The 13,710-nt window shown below is 42.4% G+C and overlaps 1 protein-coding gene across 2 annotated transcripts in view; it reads left to right on the top strand.

Moving 5' to 3' along the window:
* Nucleotides 1-389: 389 nt before the first annotated feature.
* The window catches only part of GADL1 (glutamate decarboxylase like 1), an 84,928-nt gene continuing 71,607 nt past the window's right edge, over nt 390-13,710 (top strand). Inside the window, exons 1-4 of one of the 2 annotated variants that reach the window (XM_063325241.1) lie at nt 390-509; nt 1,017-1,099; nt 11,267-11,439; nt 12,221-12,347. In XM_063325241.1, coding sequence (XP_063181311.1) covers nt 11,287-11,439; nt 12,221-12,347 — 280 coding nt within the window. In that variant the 5' untranslated portion in view covers nt 390-509; nt 1,017-1,099; nt 11,267-11,286. The remainder of the gene's footprint in view (nt 510-1,016; nt 1,100-11,266; nt 11,440-12,220; nt 12,348-13,710) is intronic. The other variant, XM_063325240.1, reaches the window with a different exon arrangement.

Genomic DNA, 13,710 nt, shown 5'->3' with positions numbered 1-13,710 from the left:
GAGGTCAGCCACAACTCACTCGGAAGCCTTAAAATAGCCCTTAGGGGCCAGCGGTCGCCAGCTGGGCTTTTGCCCAGCAGCAGCCCCCAGGGGAGGCTTTTAAGGCACCGAAACAAACCCTCCCACAAGCCGGGGGCAGCGACGAAACCCCCGACTTGGGGAGTAAGGGCAGTTCCCGGGCATTAAAAACCACCTTCCTTATGTGTCGCAGCTTCTCCCCGCAGCCGGGCAGGGAAACCCTGCGGGCGGCTCCCCCCGATCCCCCCCCCCCCGGTCTCCGGCGAGCCCCGGTCGTGCCGCGTTACCCGCCTCTCTCCCTCCTTCCCTCCCTCCCTTTCCCGCCGGAGGAGGCGGCTGGCGGCGGGCCAGCGTCGCCGAGGGTATTAATAGGGGGCCGGGAGGCGGGCTCGGCACAGGACGGCTGGACGCGGGAGCGGCCCAGGGTCAGGCCGGGACGGGGAGGTGCCCCCGGGCCGCAGCCGGCTCCCACCGCGGAGGCGAGATGGAGGGTAAACGGGGCCATAGCCGCCTTCTCCCTCCCGCCGCGCTCGGCCGGGCGGAGGGGCTCGGGGGAGGGGAGCGCCTCAGTCTCTGCCCCGCTGGGGGCTTTGAACCGCTTCCACAGCCGGCTGGCGGCGGCTCCCGGAGCCTGCTCGCCGTGGCTACCAGCGGGGAGGCAGGGGACATCGGGGCAGAGGGTCGGTTCGCGGCCGAGGTGCGGGAGGGGCAAGGGCTGCCTTAGCGAAGGGCTCCCGCCGGCTCGAAACTTCCCCGGTAAGGTGTGGAGATGAGCAGAGAGGCCTGTAGAAATACCTATCTAATATCTATCTATAATGCCCTTTTGTCAAAGTGTGGCAGTAACACAGCCAGAAGGGTTTAATAAGGTATAGCGTTTGTAACAAGTATTATAAAAGCATTCCAGTGTAGTATTTTTGTTGAAATAAATGATTGTTAGCGTGGTGCCTTTATTTATTTTTCTTTTTTTTTTCTTTTTTTTCTTTTTTTTTTTTTTCCAGGCACCAGAATAAAATAGGCATGGCAGTGTGATGGTTTGCTTTGGAGAAAAAGGTCTGAGGAAGGGAGAAGTTAATCCTGTTTTGTAAGTGTATTATCAAGTTAACTTGTTTACCTGCATTAACAGGAAGGCCTTGCATCATTATGTAATGAAAAAATAAAAGCGGACCGTATGTTTATGAAAGTTGGGAACATGGAAGTCAGGTGGCTAATACAATAAGGAGACTTCTATAGAAGCTTTGAAAAGGAGACGAGACTAAATTGTTGTATGCCTAGGCTTTAGGTATGCCATTATTTGCAAGGTTAAGAAATGAGGAATTCCTTTGTCTTCCGAGTGGAAACTGGTTGCTAAGTCAGAAAATAGTAAAAGCGTTTGCAGGTGGCAGTCCTCTGTCCCACAAGGTCAATAAGAGTTTCTCCACTTATCCCACATTGGGAACCTTTTATGAAAACAGTCAAAAAGGCTTGAGGATCTAGTATGTTTCTTTTAGTTTTACCCTAAGCATGGATGAAATACTTAAAAGAAGGTTTTACTCCTAGGTTGAGAAAAATCTCCTAACTTGTCTCCCAGAAGTTCAGTGTCTCACTTTCATGGGTGACTTAAGTCATTAGCACTTGATCGGTGGAAAATTTCCAAAAAAAAACCCGTATCCTTGAAATTGTGAGAATATAAGAACTCCAGAAACTTAATGTTTACGGACAATGATTTATTTTTTTCTTAGTTTGCTGTAAATTGAATGAGCCTTGTAAAGTTACGTGACAGCTCTAGTTTGCAGTAGATGTGTTCCAGGGTGCACAGTAGCTTAAGGCTGTACTGTACGAGTAGTGGAAGCAGCACTGGATGAGTGGCAGCAGCTGCAAAAGTGATTCCTTTCAGATGCAGCTTGTCTTAATATCCTCTGCCAAGACAACACCAAAGATAAGCTTCTATTAGTCACTAAGACCGAGATCCTGGTGTTCCCTTCAGTGTTCTTGTTAAAATATTGTTCAAAGTATGCTACCAAAAGTCTAACTTCCTTCCAAAACTATTGGCTTGTGCTGGTAAGACAGAATGAGTCTAGTGATAATACGACCTCCACACTTGTTGCTGCAGGTTTTTCAGTACCTCTGCCTTCCTCATGAGTAGCATCTGTAACTTCTGCCTACTTCCTTCTCATCAGAAATTCTTTAGTTTCCCTGTCCCTTCTTCTCCCCTTTACCTTTGGTGATTTGCGGTGTTTTCTGTCTGGTGAATGGACTTCACATCAGAGGGATGGTGGAGGAAGTTCGGCTGCACTGTAGCCTCTGCTGGGCACGTTGATTGTACTCTGATCATTTGTAGATTTAGGTGATTTGGGATCTGGGGAAAGATTTTGCTCATTATTCAGAGCCGTTAGAGAAATGAGGCTCGGGTTCTTGAGTGCTGCCACCTGAAAACTCTTTTTTTTTTTTTTTTTTTTTCTAGCAAGCGTGCATCCACACTTAAGATCAGATCTTTCTGGGCTGGTATGTGCAGCCTTTCTCCTTTCAGTACTGATTTTAAATGCTCTTAGCTGGATCTTGTGAAGGTTGTATGGGAAAATATCTGGGAGACGAAGACTGAAGGGCGCTTGCCTGTTGCAGCAGTAGTGTTGTGTTTGCTTTGCACAACTGGAGCAGCTGGCAAAGTGGACACAGTTGCCGTGGAGATTTGGATGTGTTTCCCAGTGCATAGAGTTATCCTTGCAGTGGCTGCTCTGGCTGTGAATGCAGTGGGAGCACTTTCGAGCACACCTGACATTGTTTTTTAACACCCCTAATGTATCTGAAAGTGAGCGCTTGTGAGGTTCCTCTTGCCTGTTGCTAATTGGGCCTAATTTCTCTCAGGCATTATCACCACTGTCCACGAGGGCAGCCTTACTGACTATGCAGGGATGGGTAAGAGGATGCTTTAGGCTATGCCTTCGCTAACACAAAAGATAGCAAAATTCCATGTGTGAGTGGGGACCAAGTTGTAGATTCCTACTCCTAGCTGCAGAAATGGGTCTTGACTACATATATTCTTCAGTCATTTGGCATCAGGGTAGCTTTCTGAAGTTGTTTTGGCATAGAGAAAGCCTGGAGAAATCTGTATTAGGAGGGGGGGGAAAAAAAAAAGGTGAGATGTTCCCTTGTGAGGCTTAAAGGCTGAGTCTATTAAGCAGAGTCTCAAGCAAGTTACTAGCTCATCAAGTACAACAAACAGACCTGTAGCTGGAAACCACAAGAGGAAGGAAGCAGCCAGCATTTATGCAATATGCTGCTTTTTTAACTTCTGGCTGGCAGCTGAGTGTGTATATGGTATATTTGGGGTGTTATGTGGTTTGTGTCTGCCAGCAGAATGGGGAGGGGGATGAGTCAGCAAACATTTAATGTAAGATGTTGCTGTGTTGCCATCTCGAACAGGTGTAATGTGAAGCATGGTAAACCATACTGGAAGTTAGGGTGACTTTAAGACTCTGGTAATGTGATACTTGGGTTAGTATTTTGGTCAGAGCAGAGGGATAGGATCTCTCCTGTGTCATAAATCTATCTGATAAAAAAGATACAAGGATATTTGGTAATATCACTTCATCAGAGGAAGGGAAACATAGGTTTGCAAGAAATGAAGTTTGCATCAAGTAAAGCCATTCTGTGTGAGTGCATTCATTGTGCTTTAAAATTAATAAGAATTTTCTTGGCAGTTAATGAACGTTTAGTGAAGAAGCTTAATTTGGCATTTGAGAAGTTCAGTAAATAACTTTTCGTTCTTGATTAAGGCATCTTTTAAGCTGTCACTTATACAACTAAGAATTGTCACTTTTTAATGCATTTCGAGATCTTGTTGCATACTGATTCAGCTATTATTGCCTATTAAACAGTTTAGACATCATGTGCCTTAATTTCCCTGCCCTTGATTATTTTAAGCAGCCTGCTTCTTTAAAGACCATTTGTATTCCATAAGCATTTATTACACGTTCAAGACAGAAAAAATGGATGCGTTGAATACATGTCTTTGTATTTCTCTGACTTCCCCCCTCTCCCTCCCCACAGTCAGATTTGGGGTAGTCAGTCCTAATGCTCATCCCAATTATTTACGAAACTACCTCTTCAGGCTTTGCAAAAATCAAAAGTTGAATATCTTATGGTCTTTTTTGCTTTGTCTTGTGTTGCAAACTGTAGAGGTTGTTGGAGGTAGTTGTTTGTAAAGCATTGATAGCTCAAGGATGCTCAGCAGGACATGGTTAAATTGGGGCCATTTCCCTCCCTTTTTTATCCTCCCGTCTGTGCATGCAAGTTAACTTATTTTAACATTAATAGGCTTTATGTGTGCAATGAGGGAATAATAAACTTAAAAGGCTGTTGTTTTGTGGCATGTCAGTGGAGGTTGTTTCTGTTGATGATTATCGTCAGGGCTAGTCTAAGGGTAATAAAAGGTGACTTTGACTTGGTTCAAATGTATGTATGTCCATCTCTATTACTGTTTCTTGAGTATCTGCGATCTTGATTTTATTTTTTTTAATGAAAAGCTTGTCAAGTGTTGGCAAATAGAGGTGTCTTTAAAGAAAAAGTCACTGGACGAGATGTTTTCAGTGCCATAAATATGATGAGGAAAGTGATTCTTAGTAATCAAGGTCTTCTGTTAGTGAAGTAGCAATAACTCTACAAAGTAGCTGGTTAAGTCTAGATAATTTGGAAAAGCTTTTGGCTCTAAAGCTTGGACGTCCCTGCCCTTTGCCATGTCTCACCTTATGTAAGCTGAAAAGCCTCATAAATATGATCTTGTCCATTGGCAAATGTCAGGGTTTCAACAAGAAAGGTTGTCTCATAAGCGGCTTGGTGTCCCTCTGCTAGTTACACTGCAAGAGAGCTTACATCTCATTGAGCTTCTTAAACTCATTTTTCTCAAGCAGGCCTACTCTATTGTTCAGGGATTACTGAACCCCCTTTGGGGCCAATATATCATGTTAAAAAGCTGTTACACCTGCCTGAAGGGGAAAGAGCAAGCAACAAATGCTGTATGTACCTGGTATTTTGTTGCAGTGCTGATGCTGATCTCAAATGACTGATTAAAAGTTTTGGCATGGTCAGAAAAAACCTCCAAATAAATTATCCATTGTCTGTCTTTCACAGGGGAAAAATGGAAGACTGGGATCAGGGGTGCAGTCAGACTGCAGGTGGTGTGGGGCCTCTGTGCCTCTTTCAGCTGCCTTGCTGGGGCAGGGATCACACGGTCTCATTGGTGAGCCTTAGCACGGATAGCATGGTCCGATCTGTGCTTCTACCAGGCATCATCCAGGCTGCTGCCCTTCAAAAGGACTTCCAGTGTCTTCTGCTGGGCCTTACCGTGGTGTGTTGTCACCCGGCAGCTTGGCCTCCTGCAGCTCAGGAATGGTTTCCCAAAACCGCATAGGAAAATCAAGGTAGGCAGGATCTGAAGTGATGATGGGTCCAGAGCCCTGCCGGCTCCCTCATCTGTGCGACCAGTCTCTGCTGATCTGATGAGCAACATTATAATAGTCTGTGCAAGGCAGCTTGCTCTGCTTTGAGACTGGATTGAACTATTTTGCTATACGTAATATGCTAATAAATTATGGATGTCCATGTAAGAACTAGTTCAGAGGCCCTAGAGGGCTGTAAAGTTACATCCCAGTTTACTGTGCATTAGCTTCCCTGTGTTAGTAAATAAGGGCACATCTCAGAGCAACCTTGCAGACTTAAGTTAGTGATCAGTAATTGGAAATCCTTTGTAGGAAACAGAAAATATGGGAAGTGTTTATGATGTTAAGAAAAAGCAAGAAGAAAAAAGTTCTTTTAACAGTAACTTGAATGTAGAGGTAAAACTTCCTAAAATGAAATTTAAATTTTTCTTCTGTTTTTACATTTTAGCTTGCATTGAATCCCAGAAAACTTAGTTTTAGTAAATTACTGCTTTTTTAGTTGATTTTTGAAAGACTGGAGTTAAAAATTGTTTTTATATTATGACTAAAAATATAGTTCTTGCAGGAAATTATAGGCTGTCATGGAGTCTTTTAAATCAAGTTGCAGGACTTCCATTTGGGAAAAAAACCCCAATTGTATTTTCACTTCAATTTTTTTCCAGTGGGAAGCAGAGAACTCTCAGGGATTCTTTATATTCTATGTGGGTCACACACATATGCATCACTTCTGTCTGAACCCAGCCTCCTGAAGTTGTTAACTTTGCTATCCCGTGCACGGTGCCTGTGATTGACTTGGATGTTGCAAATATATTCACTTTCCCCTAGAAAAAGGAACATTCATTAAATGTTCATTATCAACGTGCACCTTCTAATTAAAACAAAAGCTTCCTACGCTGTTGGCAGATGTTAAAAATTAGAGCATGTGAGCTGAGAGAATCTCATTGGGGTCAGGGAGTTGGGATTTCCATTTCATAGTTGGCATCTGCCGTTTCTCAGTTTCGCATCAAGGTGAATTCCAATTCTCCACAGTCTTTCTTCCTAATTGGAAATGTTACAGCATGAATCATTCCTGCAGTTACTTGGTTAGGGCAGTGAGAAGTTGTTATTAAATATTAACATCAGTTCCTGAGGTTTGTATGCATAAAAATTTTGGATTCTTGTTTCTTAACTTTTGTATGCTGCTTTTATTTATTTATTTATTTATTTATTTATTTTGGCATATCCTGCCTAGTGCTGTTTATAGGAAGCGCTTGGCACACAGTGAATGGGCACGACATGTCATGAGCATTCAACTAACTAACAAAGGTGCCCCCTCTGGACTGTGGAAACATTTCTGAAAGCAGAACCTCTCTCCTAGCATGGACCTTGTATTTCCTGTCATCGCTGGGGCTCTTCTCCAGATTTCTCTTTCTCCTCCCAGCCTTTCCTTTCAAATGGGAAATTCAGGTGTGGGATGGAGAATAGGACCCGTTTGTTGGGCTGTTGCTGTTCAGTGCTAGCAGTGTGCTCAAAGAGCCTATTCAGGGGCCTTTGAGCCTGGACACAAGCACTTTTGTTTTCCTCGTGTCCTGCTCTATAAAGGTCACTTTTGTATTTTCACAGTCGGAGGATTCCCGTGTGCGGGGTGGGGGGGGCTGTTGCAGACCTTCTGAAGGGAAGGACCCAACTTGTTCCCTGTCCTTGTCCATAAACCTCCAGAACATGTAGCATGGGGGCAATTGTATGAGCCCTGCTGTACGCGTGTCTGCTTTTATTCATATGGGTGGCTTTCCAGGATACCAAATCAACTCGTCTGCTGGATTCTAAGAAGCCTGCATCTCCTTTACTTGGCAACAGGCCTGGGAAAATCAGTTTACTAAGAAACAATGTATTTTGCCTTAAAACCGGAGTGGCTTTACTTCGGTTGTAAACATACAGAAGGCAGTGATTAAAGAAACAAAAGTGTCTTTAAAAATTATGTATGCCAAGGGACTCAAATAGCTGCATAGTACAGGACGGGTTGTGTATGTTAACGCTTTGATACATGATATGGTCTCACAGTAATCCATTAAACATGGTGCTGTGGAGTCTTGACGCTGAAGTTTTCTTGTTTTCTTTTGCTGGACACACTGAAAGAAAATACTGAGGTCTTCTGGAAGAAGAGCAATGACTAGATCATACAGGATGAGCAACTTAAAATTTGTTTCTTATTAGTGCTGCCGGTTATTACTGCATTTGTTACAAAGCAGAAATCAGCCTTTGGTCAAAGCCAGCCTTTTGCTTTCAATTAAATAGTGGTGCTAGTACAGTGTAAACTGAACAGGATTTGGCTCTGGCATTCAAGCACAAGCTACTCTTTCACAGCCACCCCCTTCTGTTTCTGCCTTTTCCTTGTGAGCAGTAAATCTTTCTGGGCGTTCTATTCTACTCTCCCAAATGTTGTCAGAACATGCCAAGTACAAGGCTCCAGTTTCTTTTTCTCGTGCAAGAATTTAGCAGTGAAAGTTTCTCTGTGTTTATGGAAACACAGATGCAGCTTTTAAAATACTTGGTAGTGCTTACATAAAGATATAGAAACATCTGAAAAATGTTTATTTTTCTGTACATAATTTCAGCTCCAATTAATTTATGTTTTCTGCTGGGAAAATAATATTGATCATAAAAATGAAATGCTGCTTGGAAATCCTTAGGCTTCTGCAATAGAATACTTCATTCAGGATGAAATGTGAGAATTACAGGCTTGATTCTGCTGCTGCTGAAGCCAGTGGCTAAATGCCCAATTACCTTCAATTGGGGCAGGATCGAATCTTCTCTTTTGCAGGAAGATGTCTCGAACAGTCAATAATCCTTCCTCTCTGGTTTGAAGCACTTCCATTTGGTAAAGTTTTAGTGCTGTTTCAAGCCTGGAGCCATTTGGCTGAAATTGCGTTTGATATACTTTCTGGAAGTCTGTTTTCTGAGTCTGCTTAGGAGTCTGTTTCTCTATCCTTAAATAGTGACTTGCAAAACCTGAAGATCTTTACCTCAGAAAATGTGTATGTTTGGGCCTTGATTTAGCTGCTGAATGTGAAACAGTTGTTCATATTAATTTCCAGTAATAGTCTAATGGTATGTTCCAGGGCAGAATTTAGGTCAGCAAGTTCAGATTGAAATGCTAACAAAAAAAATTACTGAGAAAGTGGTAAATAATTGCAAGTTGTATTATTTAATGAAATGCATTGTGGGCTAAGTCCTGAACTCTTTGACGGAGCCTTACACAGGTAAATTGCTGTTGAAGGGAGAGCTCTTCTCCATCCATTCCTTCTGACCCCCTGCTTTGCCTCTCTGTTTCATAGACTCTTCCTGAGGCCCAAGACAGATGTGTTGGGACTAGGTTTAGGCTAATCGTCCATTTTCCAGCGGATGTCTTCTTCCTCAGGCTCCACAGGTGTCCTATGGAGACTGTAAAGCTATGTGTAGAGGGGAATAGACCTGCTTCAAATAGGGAACCGTTGTTAGACACATCACCCAGACCCCTAAAGACCTGGTAGAAAAAGTAATGTAAAGTTCTGTTTTTGCTTTTCACAGAATCCCTGGAAGAGATCATTGTAAAGTCATGGAAATACTAGTATCGCATCTCTGTGCAAAAGTATCAGAAATAGGGCTGATGGAGTTACCAATAGAAAGCTTTTGCACAGCTCTGGTTCTAGCAGAGACATGAGGGGTGGAGCAGAGCAAAACAAGGAGTTAGTGAATTCTCTTGCTCTGCTGTATCTCCTTCCTGTAATGAAAGGAAATATCAATATCTGTGGCCTGTGATAGATATTAATCTCCTATAAAGTTTTTTCAGATCCTGTCTGCTTTTTCATAAAAACAAAACACCTTTGACATACATAGAAATAGTAGCATTTCTAGGAGATAGCAAGGCTGAGATTATTTTTTTTTTTTGTTAAGGCAGCTATTTATGTATCAAACAACTCTTAATCCAAAAATAGTCCCTGTTCTGTCTGTCCAAAACTTGGTGCCTTCCAATTCCTTGTTAATACCTGGTGTTTTAAGTCTTGTAAAGTTGACCTACTAGTTTGTGTTTTCAGAGAGAAACCTCTAAGACTTTTTCAAAGCTACAGTTTTGGTACAGTGCCTTTGCTGTAATGTGTTGGGAAGCATGATGAGAATTAACATTTCTCATGTCTGAGATTTCCCTCTTTGCCTGTTGAAGATGGAGTACTGTTTACCTGCTTGTTCTGTATGTGTCCCACAAGAACGTTTATGCCTCTTCTATAACAATCTGCTGAAGGCCTCTCTGTTCAGGAAAATGTAGTATATTGCCCCTTTTTAATTAAAAATAGAAGTAATTTCAGAAATGCAGAGCATGGAGGTCTCATTTTTGTCATTAGTGATATGGGAAACCTAAGGCTCCACCTCATGTTAGAATTAGATCTTGTTTGTCATATCTCTCATAGGTGAAAGCGAACTGAATAGCTTCTCAGAGTCATCAGTAAATAAAAGCTCATGGGATTGACAGGGTTTCTTTCAATCAATGGACCTTGAAGTCATCCACCTTTCTAGGCAGCGTTGTTGTACTTCTATATCCTCCTGCGCATGAGGAACTTTAATAATGATAAATACAACAAATGTGTCAGACTTCAGTGTCTGGCAGTCTTCTGGAAATTCAGTTGTTTAGACCTGTGAAAAAGCTGCCTTTCTTCTGTAATTTATAACTGGATCAAGAAGTAAAGCAGAAAATAAAGTTGCTTTGGCCATAAAACTTTCTCCACCGTACATCTTTACCCTTCCACCATCCTCACTGTAGCTAAAGAAGACCCTCCAAGGCAATGCTGCCTGGCTTCATAGATCTTAGCAATTCTAGGGTGAGATCAGTGGACAAGCGCTGTCTGTAACCCAGATAATTTGGGCATGGTAGTTACCGCTTCTCCTTTCAGCGCTATACTGTTTCAAATGCCGGTTCCCTTGATATCTCTAAATGTCTCACTTTCGTCTTTATCCTTACGTTGATTAAAACTGGAGTCCTGATCTTGCCGTATGAAATCAATACATGAAATGGATACGTGGTTGCCACTGTTGGCCACTGTCTTATAAGCATCTTGGATGTGCTTTCAGATGTAACGTAAAGGAGGAAGTAGCAGTGTGTTCATGGAACACATCAGGAGAATACGTCTTGTGGATGGGTGAGGGAGAGAGAGAGATCACGGTTGAAGTGAACAAGCAAGATAATCTGCACAGCAAATTACTGTAATTAATGACTGAGGGAACTTAATAGGATAAGGCCAGAAAGAGAGAAGTACAGGTGTGTGATATTGACGGCAATCTCAAACACGGAGTGCCTTCGCGGAGTGTGGGTCAGTGAAACACTCTGCAAAGGACGTGGAAGACTCAGAGCAATAGGACTGGCTGGTGGGAAGGAGCAGCATAAGGATATGAGAAATGAAGCTGGAAATTATTTCGTGATAAAAGGGGAGCAGGAGGGATGATGTGGAGGGAAACATTTTCAGCTAAGAAAAATGCCTATTATCTTGCACTTTATTTCTGTTTATCCAGTTGTATCATGTTCTAGGCCAGAGCAGTATTTTCTTCTGTGTTTGGAAGGTGTCTTGCATGCTTTTTTATGCTACAGAAAGCAGTATATACAATAGAGTAGGCTATTATTACCTACATAATAACAATCTAGGTTTGAAGTAACATATGTTGGTTTTGTTTGTCTGCAAAGATTCTTTCACCAAAGAATGCGCATGCGAAAAGTCCATGTGAATTTCTTTTCTTAAGTTGACTAAATCTTCAGCAATGAAAGAATATTTTTTTAGTTTATAATTTAGTTGTCCAGGCCTTGCTGTAATGGTGAGTTATTTATCTTACAGTTGGAAATAGCAAACAGGAGATGCTCCAGAAGAAGAAGAATGCTGTTTTGGTGGATGGCGTCATCCTAAATGGTCCGATAATGGACTCAAAGGCAGGAGAGAAGTTTGTGGAAGAGGCCTGTAAGATTATAATGGAAGAAGTCATCCAGAAAGCTGATGATGTAACAGAAAAGGTAAAGCCAGAGAGTGTTGTTGAGAATTTGTAACAGAGATAATGAACAGTAAAGCAATTTTTTTTTTTCCCAAGCTGTATTTTATTGCACTTTAAGTAGCCTTGAAATTGCTTCTAGTCCACGTCCGGCTCTGAAATAGAAAGGCAGCCTTCCAAACTAAGAAAGAACATAGTATAAAACCTTTCAATTATGTAATTAGCATACATATTTGCCAGAAAACAATGAGTTTTTTCATCTCAGAGTACAATGGTCACTTTCTTTGAGACGACAAATGGATGAAGTGTTTTTCTTGTTTGGTGTTGGAGGAGTTACTAGTGCCCCTGAGGAGAAAAGAAGTATCGGAGGAGAAACAGTGCATGCGGTACCACTGTGAAAGGGCAGTGTTTTGAGATTGCTATGGGTTTCGCAAAACCTCTGCTTATGGGCTGTATGGGGAGAGGGGCTGAAAAGAAAACATGCTTGCCTTTGGGCATGCACGGGTTGTTCCTGCCGCTTGGCAGAACAGCATCTGAAAAAATTTGACCTGCAGGCCTCTTGCTCTGCTGCCCTCCAGCATTCCCCACTCTAATTTTTATGGTCAAGCAATGCCTAAGAGACAATACAACCAAGATTCCATGAGACAAGTTTGCCGGAGAGATTTTCTGGTGGCATGCTGCACTGCAATGGGCAGTTTTGTGAAACCAGTGCTGAACGTGGTGCTTACCTTGTACCTTTATAACCTCTTCCTCTTGGTTAACCTGTTCACTGCTGGTCTCTTCCCCCCTCCCCTCCCCATCACTAGGTTTGTGAATGGCGAGCCCCTGAAACACTGAAGCAGATTCTTGACCTGGAAATGAGGGACACCGGAGAATCTCATCAGAAACTCTTGCAACTCTGCCGGGATGTTATACAATACAGCGTCAAAACCAGTAAGGAATGTGATTTCTCGTGAGGGTATTCTGTATGCTAACCTAGGAAGGCAGGGTGATGTTTACGAAGTTCTGTCACCTTTCAGGGAACTGGGGATGTGAATGTTTGTTTTCTGCCTGCCTATACAAGTATGCAAACATTTGGCCGTGTTTCAGTTGTTTGACTGAATGCTGGTCACTGTAGGTTTGACTAAAATGTGTAATCATGGCAGACTAATCGAAAACTAATTCCTGTAATGCCATTGGCATTAGCAGTGGATTCTGACGTTTTGAAGTCGTGTGAAAGTCACCTAGATGGGTATGATACATCAGTCTGGCAAAACAGGCAGGAGGAGGACCTTCGTGTGTGACTTCCTGCTGTCTGAGTGGTGAGTGGAGTCACCATCATTGCCCTCATACATTCTTAGTGATGATTACCCTACATTTACTATTCCTCTTGTTGAGCAATACTCTTATAGGGTGTTAATTTGCTGATAGGCAGTAATTCCTGTTCCAGGCGCTGTGAGAAGAGAGCCTGCGGTGTTTCAGAGACAGTACACCACATCTCTGCAGGATTACTTCTCTATGGCTAGCTTTTCTGCAGCATGCGTAGTATAATTAAGTCTTAGCAAAAAGGGATGAATAACATCTGTTCAGGAAATAGTGCTGTGGATCGGTAGCTCAGGATTTCAGATGTGGCACAGCTTAGGCTGTGTTTTGGAACGTGAGGAGGACAGTGGTATAGCTAGTCGTGCATTTCCAGGGCATGTTCCCTGCTACAGTCACTATTGCTACGAAGTAAAACCGTAAAATAATGTTGAGAGTGAACGTGTGCCTTGGAAAACCATAGAAAAGTTGCAATACTGATATACAGGGGGATTGAACTAATAATATGCAGGTATAATTACTGAGTTACTGGAAGGTGTTCTGTTTACCTTCTTTTGTAAATTGCCTTCAGATTTAAATTTGTTACACTATGTCACCTTAGAAAGGATATTGTATATAAAAATGTGCTGTGCAAATAGTCCCTAATCTAAGTATAAACGTTTGTGGAAGCCCCAGATATAATATAAATGGAGCTGTATAGTTTACCTGGTTTTGCATGTAAAAGCACTGTGCTGTGGATTAAAATTTAGATGTTGATCCCATTGCTGAACTGACTTGTTTTTATAATCAGCAATAGTATAGACTTTTCTCATAATTAGTTATATCTCAGAGTTTCAAGGCAGGTAAACAAATTCTCTGAACTTGTCATTTTAAGTCTGCAGCAAGTTTTTCCAAGCTCTTATGCTGCCTCTCTCCATCAATACAGAGACTTTGGTGGGAGCACAGGCACAGCTACCTGGGACTGGCGTGTTCCTGTATTCTACTGCTTAGCAAAATT

The sequence above is a fragment of the Chroicocephalus ridibundus genome, chromosome 2 (genome assembly GCF_963924245.1).
Source record: "Chroicocephalus ridibundus chromosome 2, bChrRid1.1, whole genome shotgun sequence".
Taxonomy (NCBI): domain Eukaryota; kingdom Metazoa; phylum Chordata; class Aves; order Charadriiformes; family Laridae; genus Chroicocephalus; species Chroicocephalus ridibundus.
The sequence above is the reverse complement of the archived record's forward strand: the minus strand, read 5'-3'. Positions and strand labels throughout refer to the sequence as shown.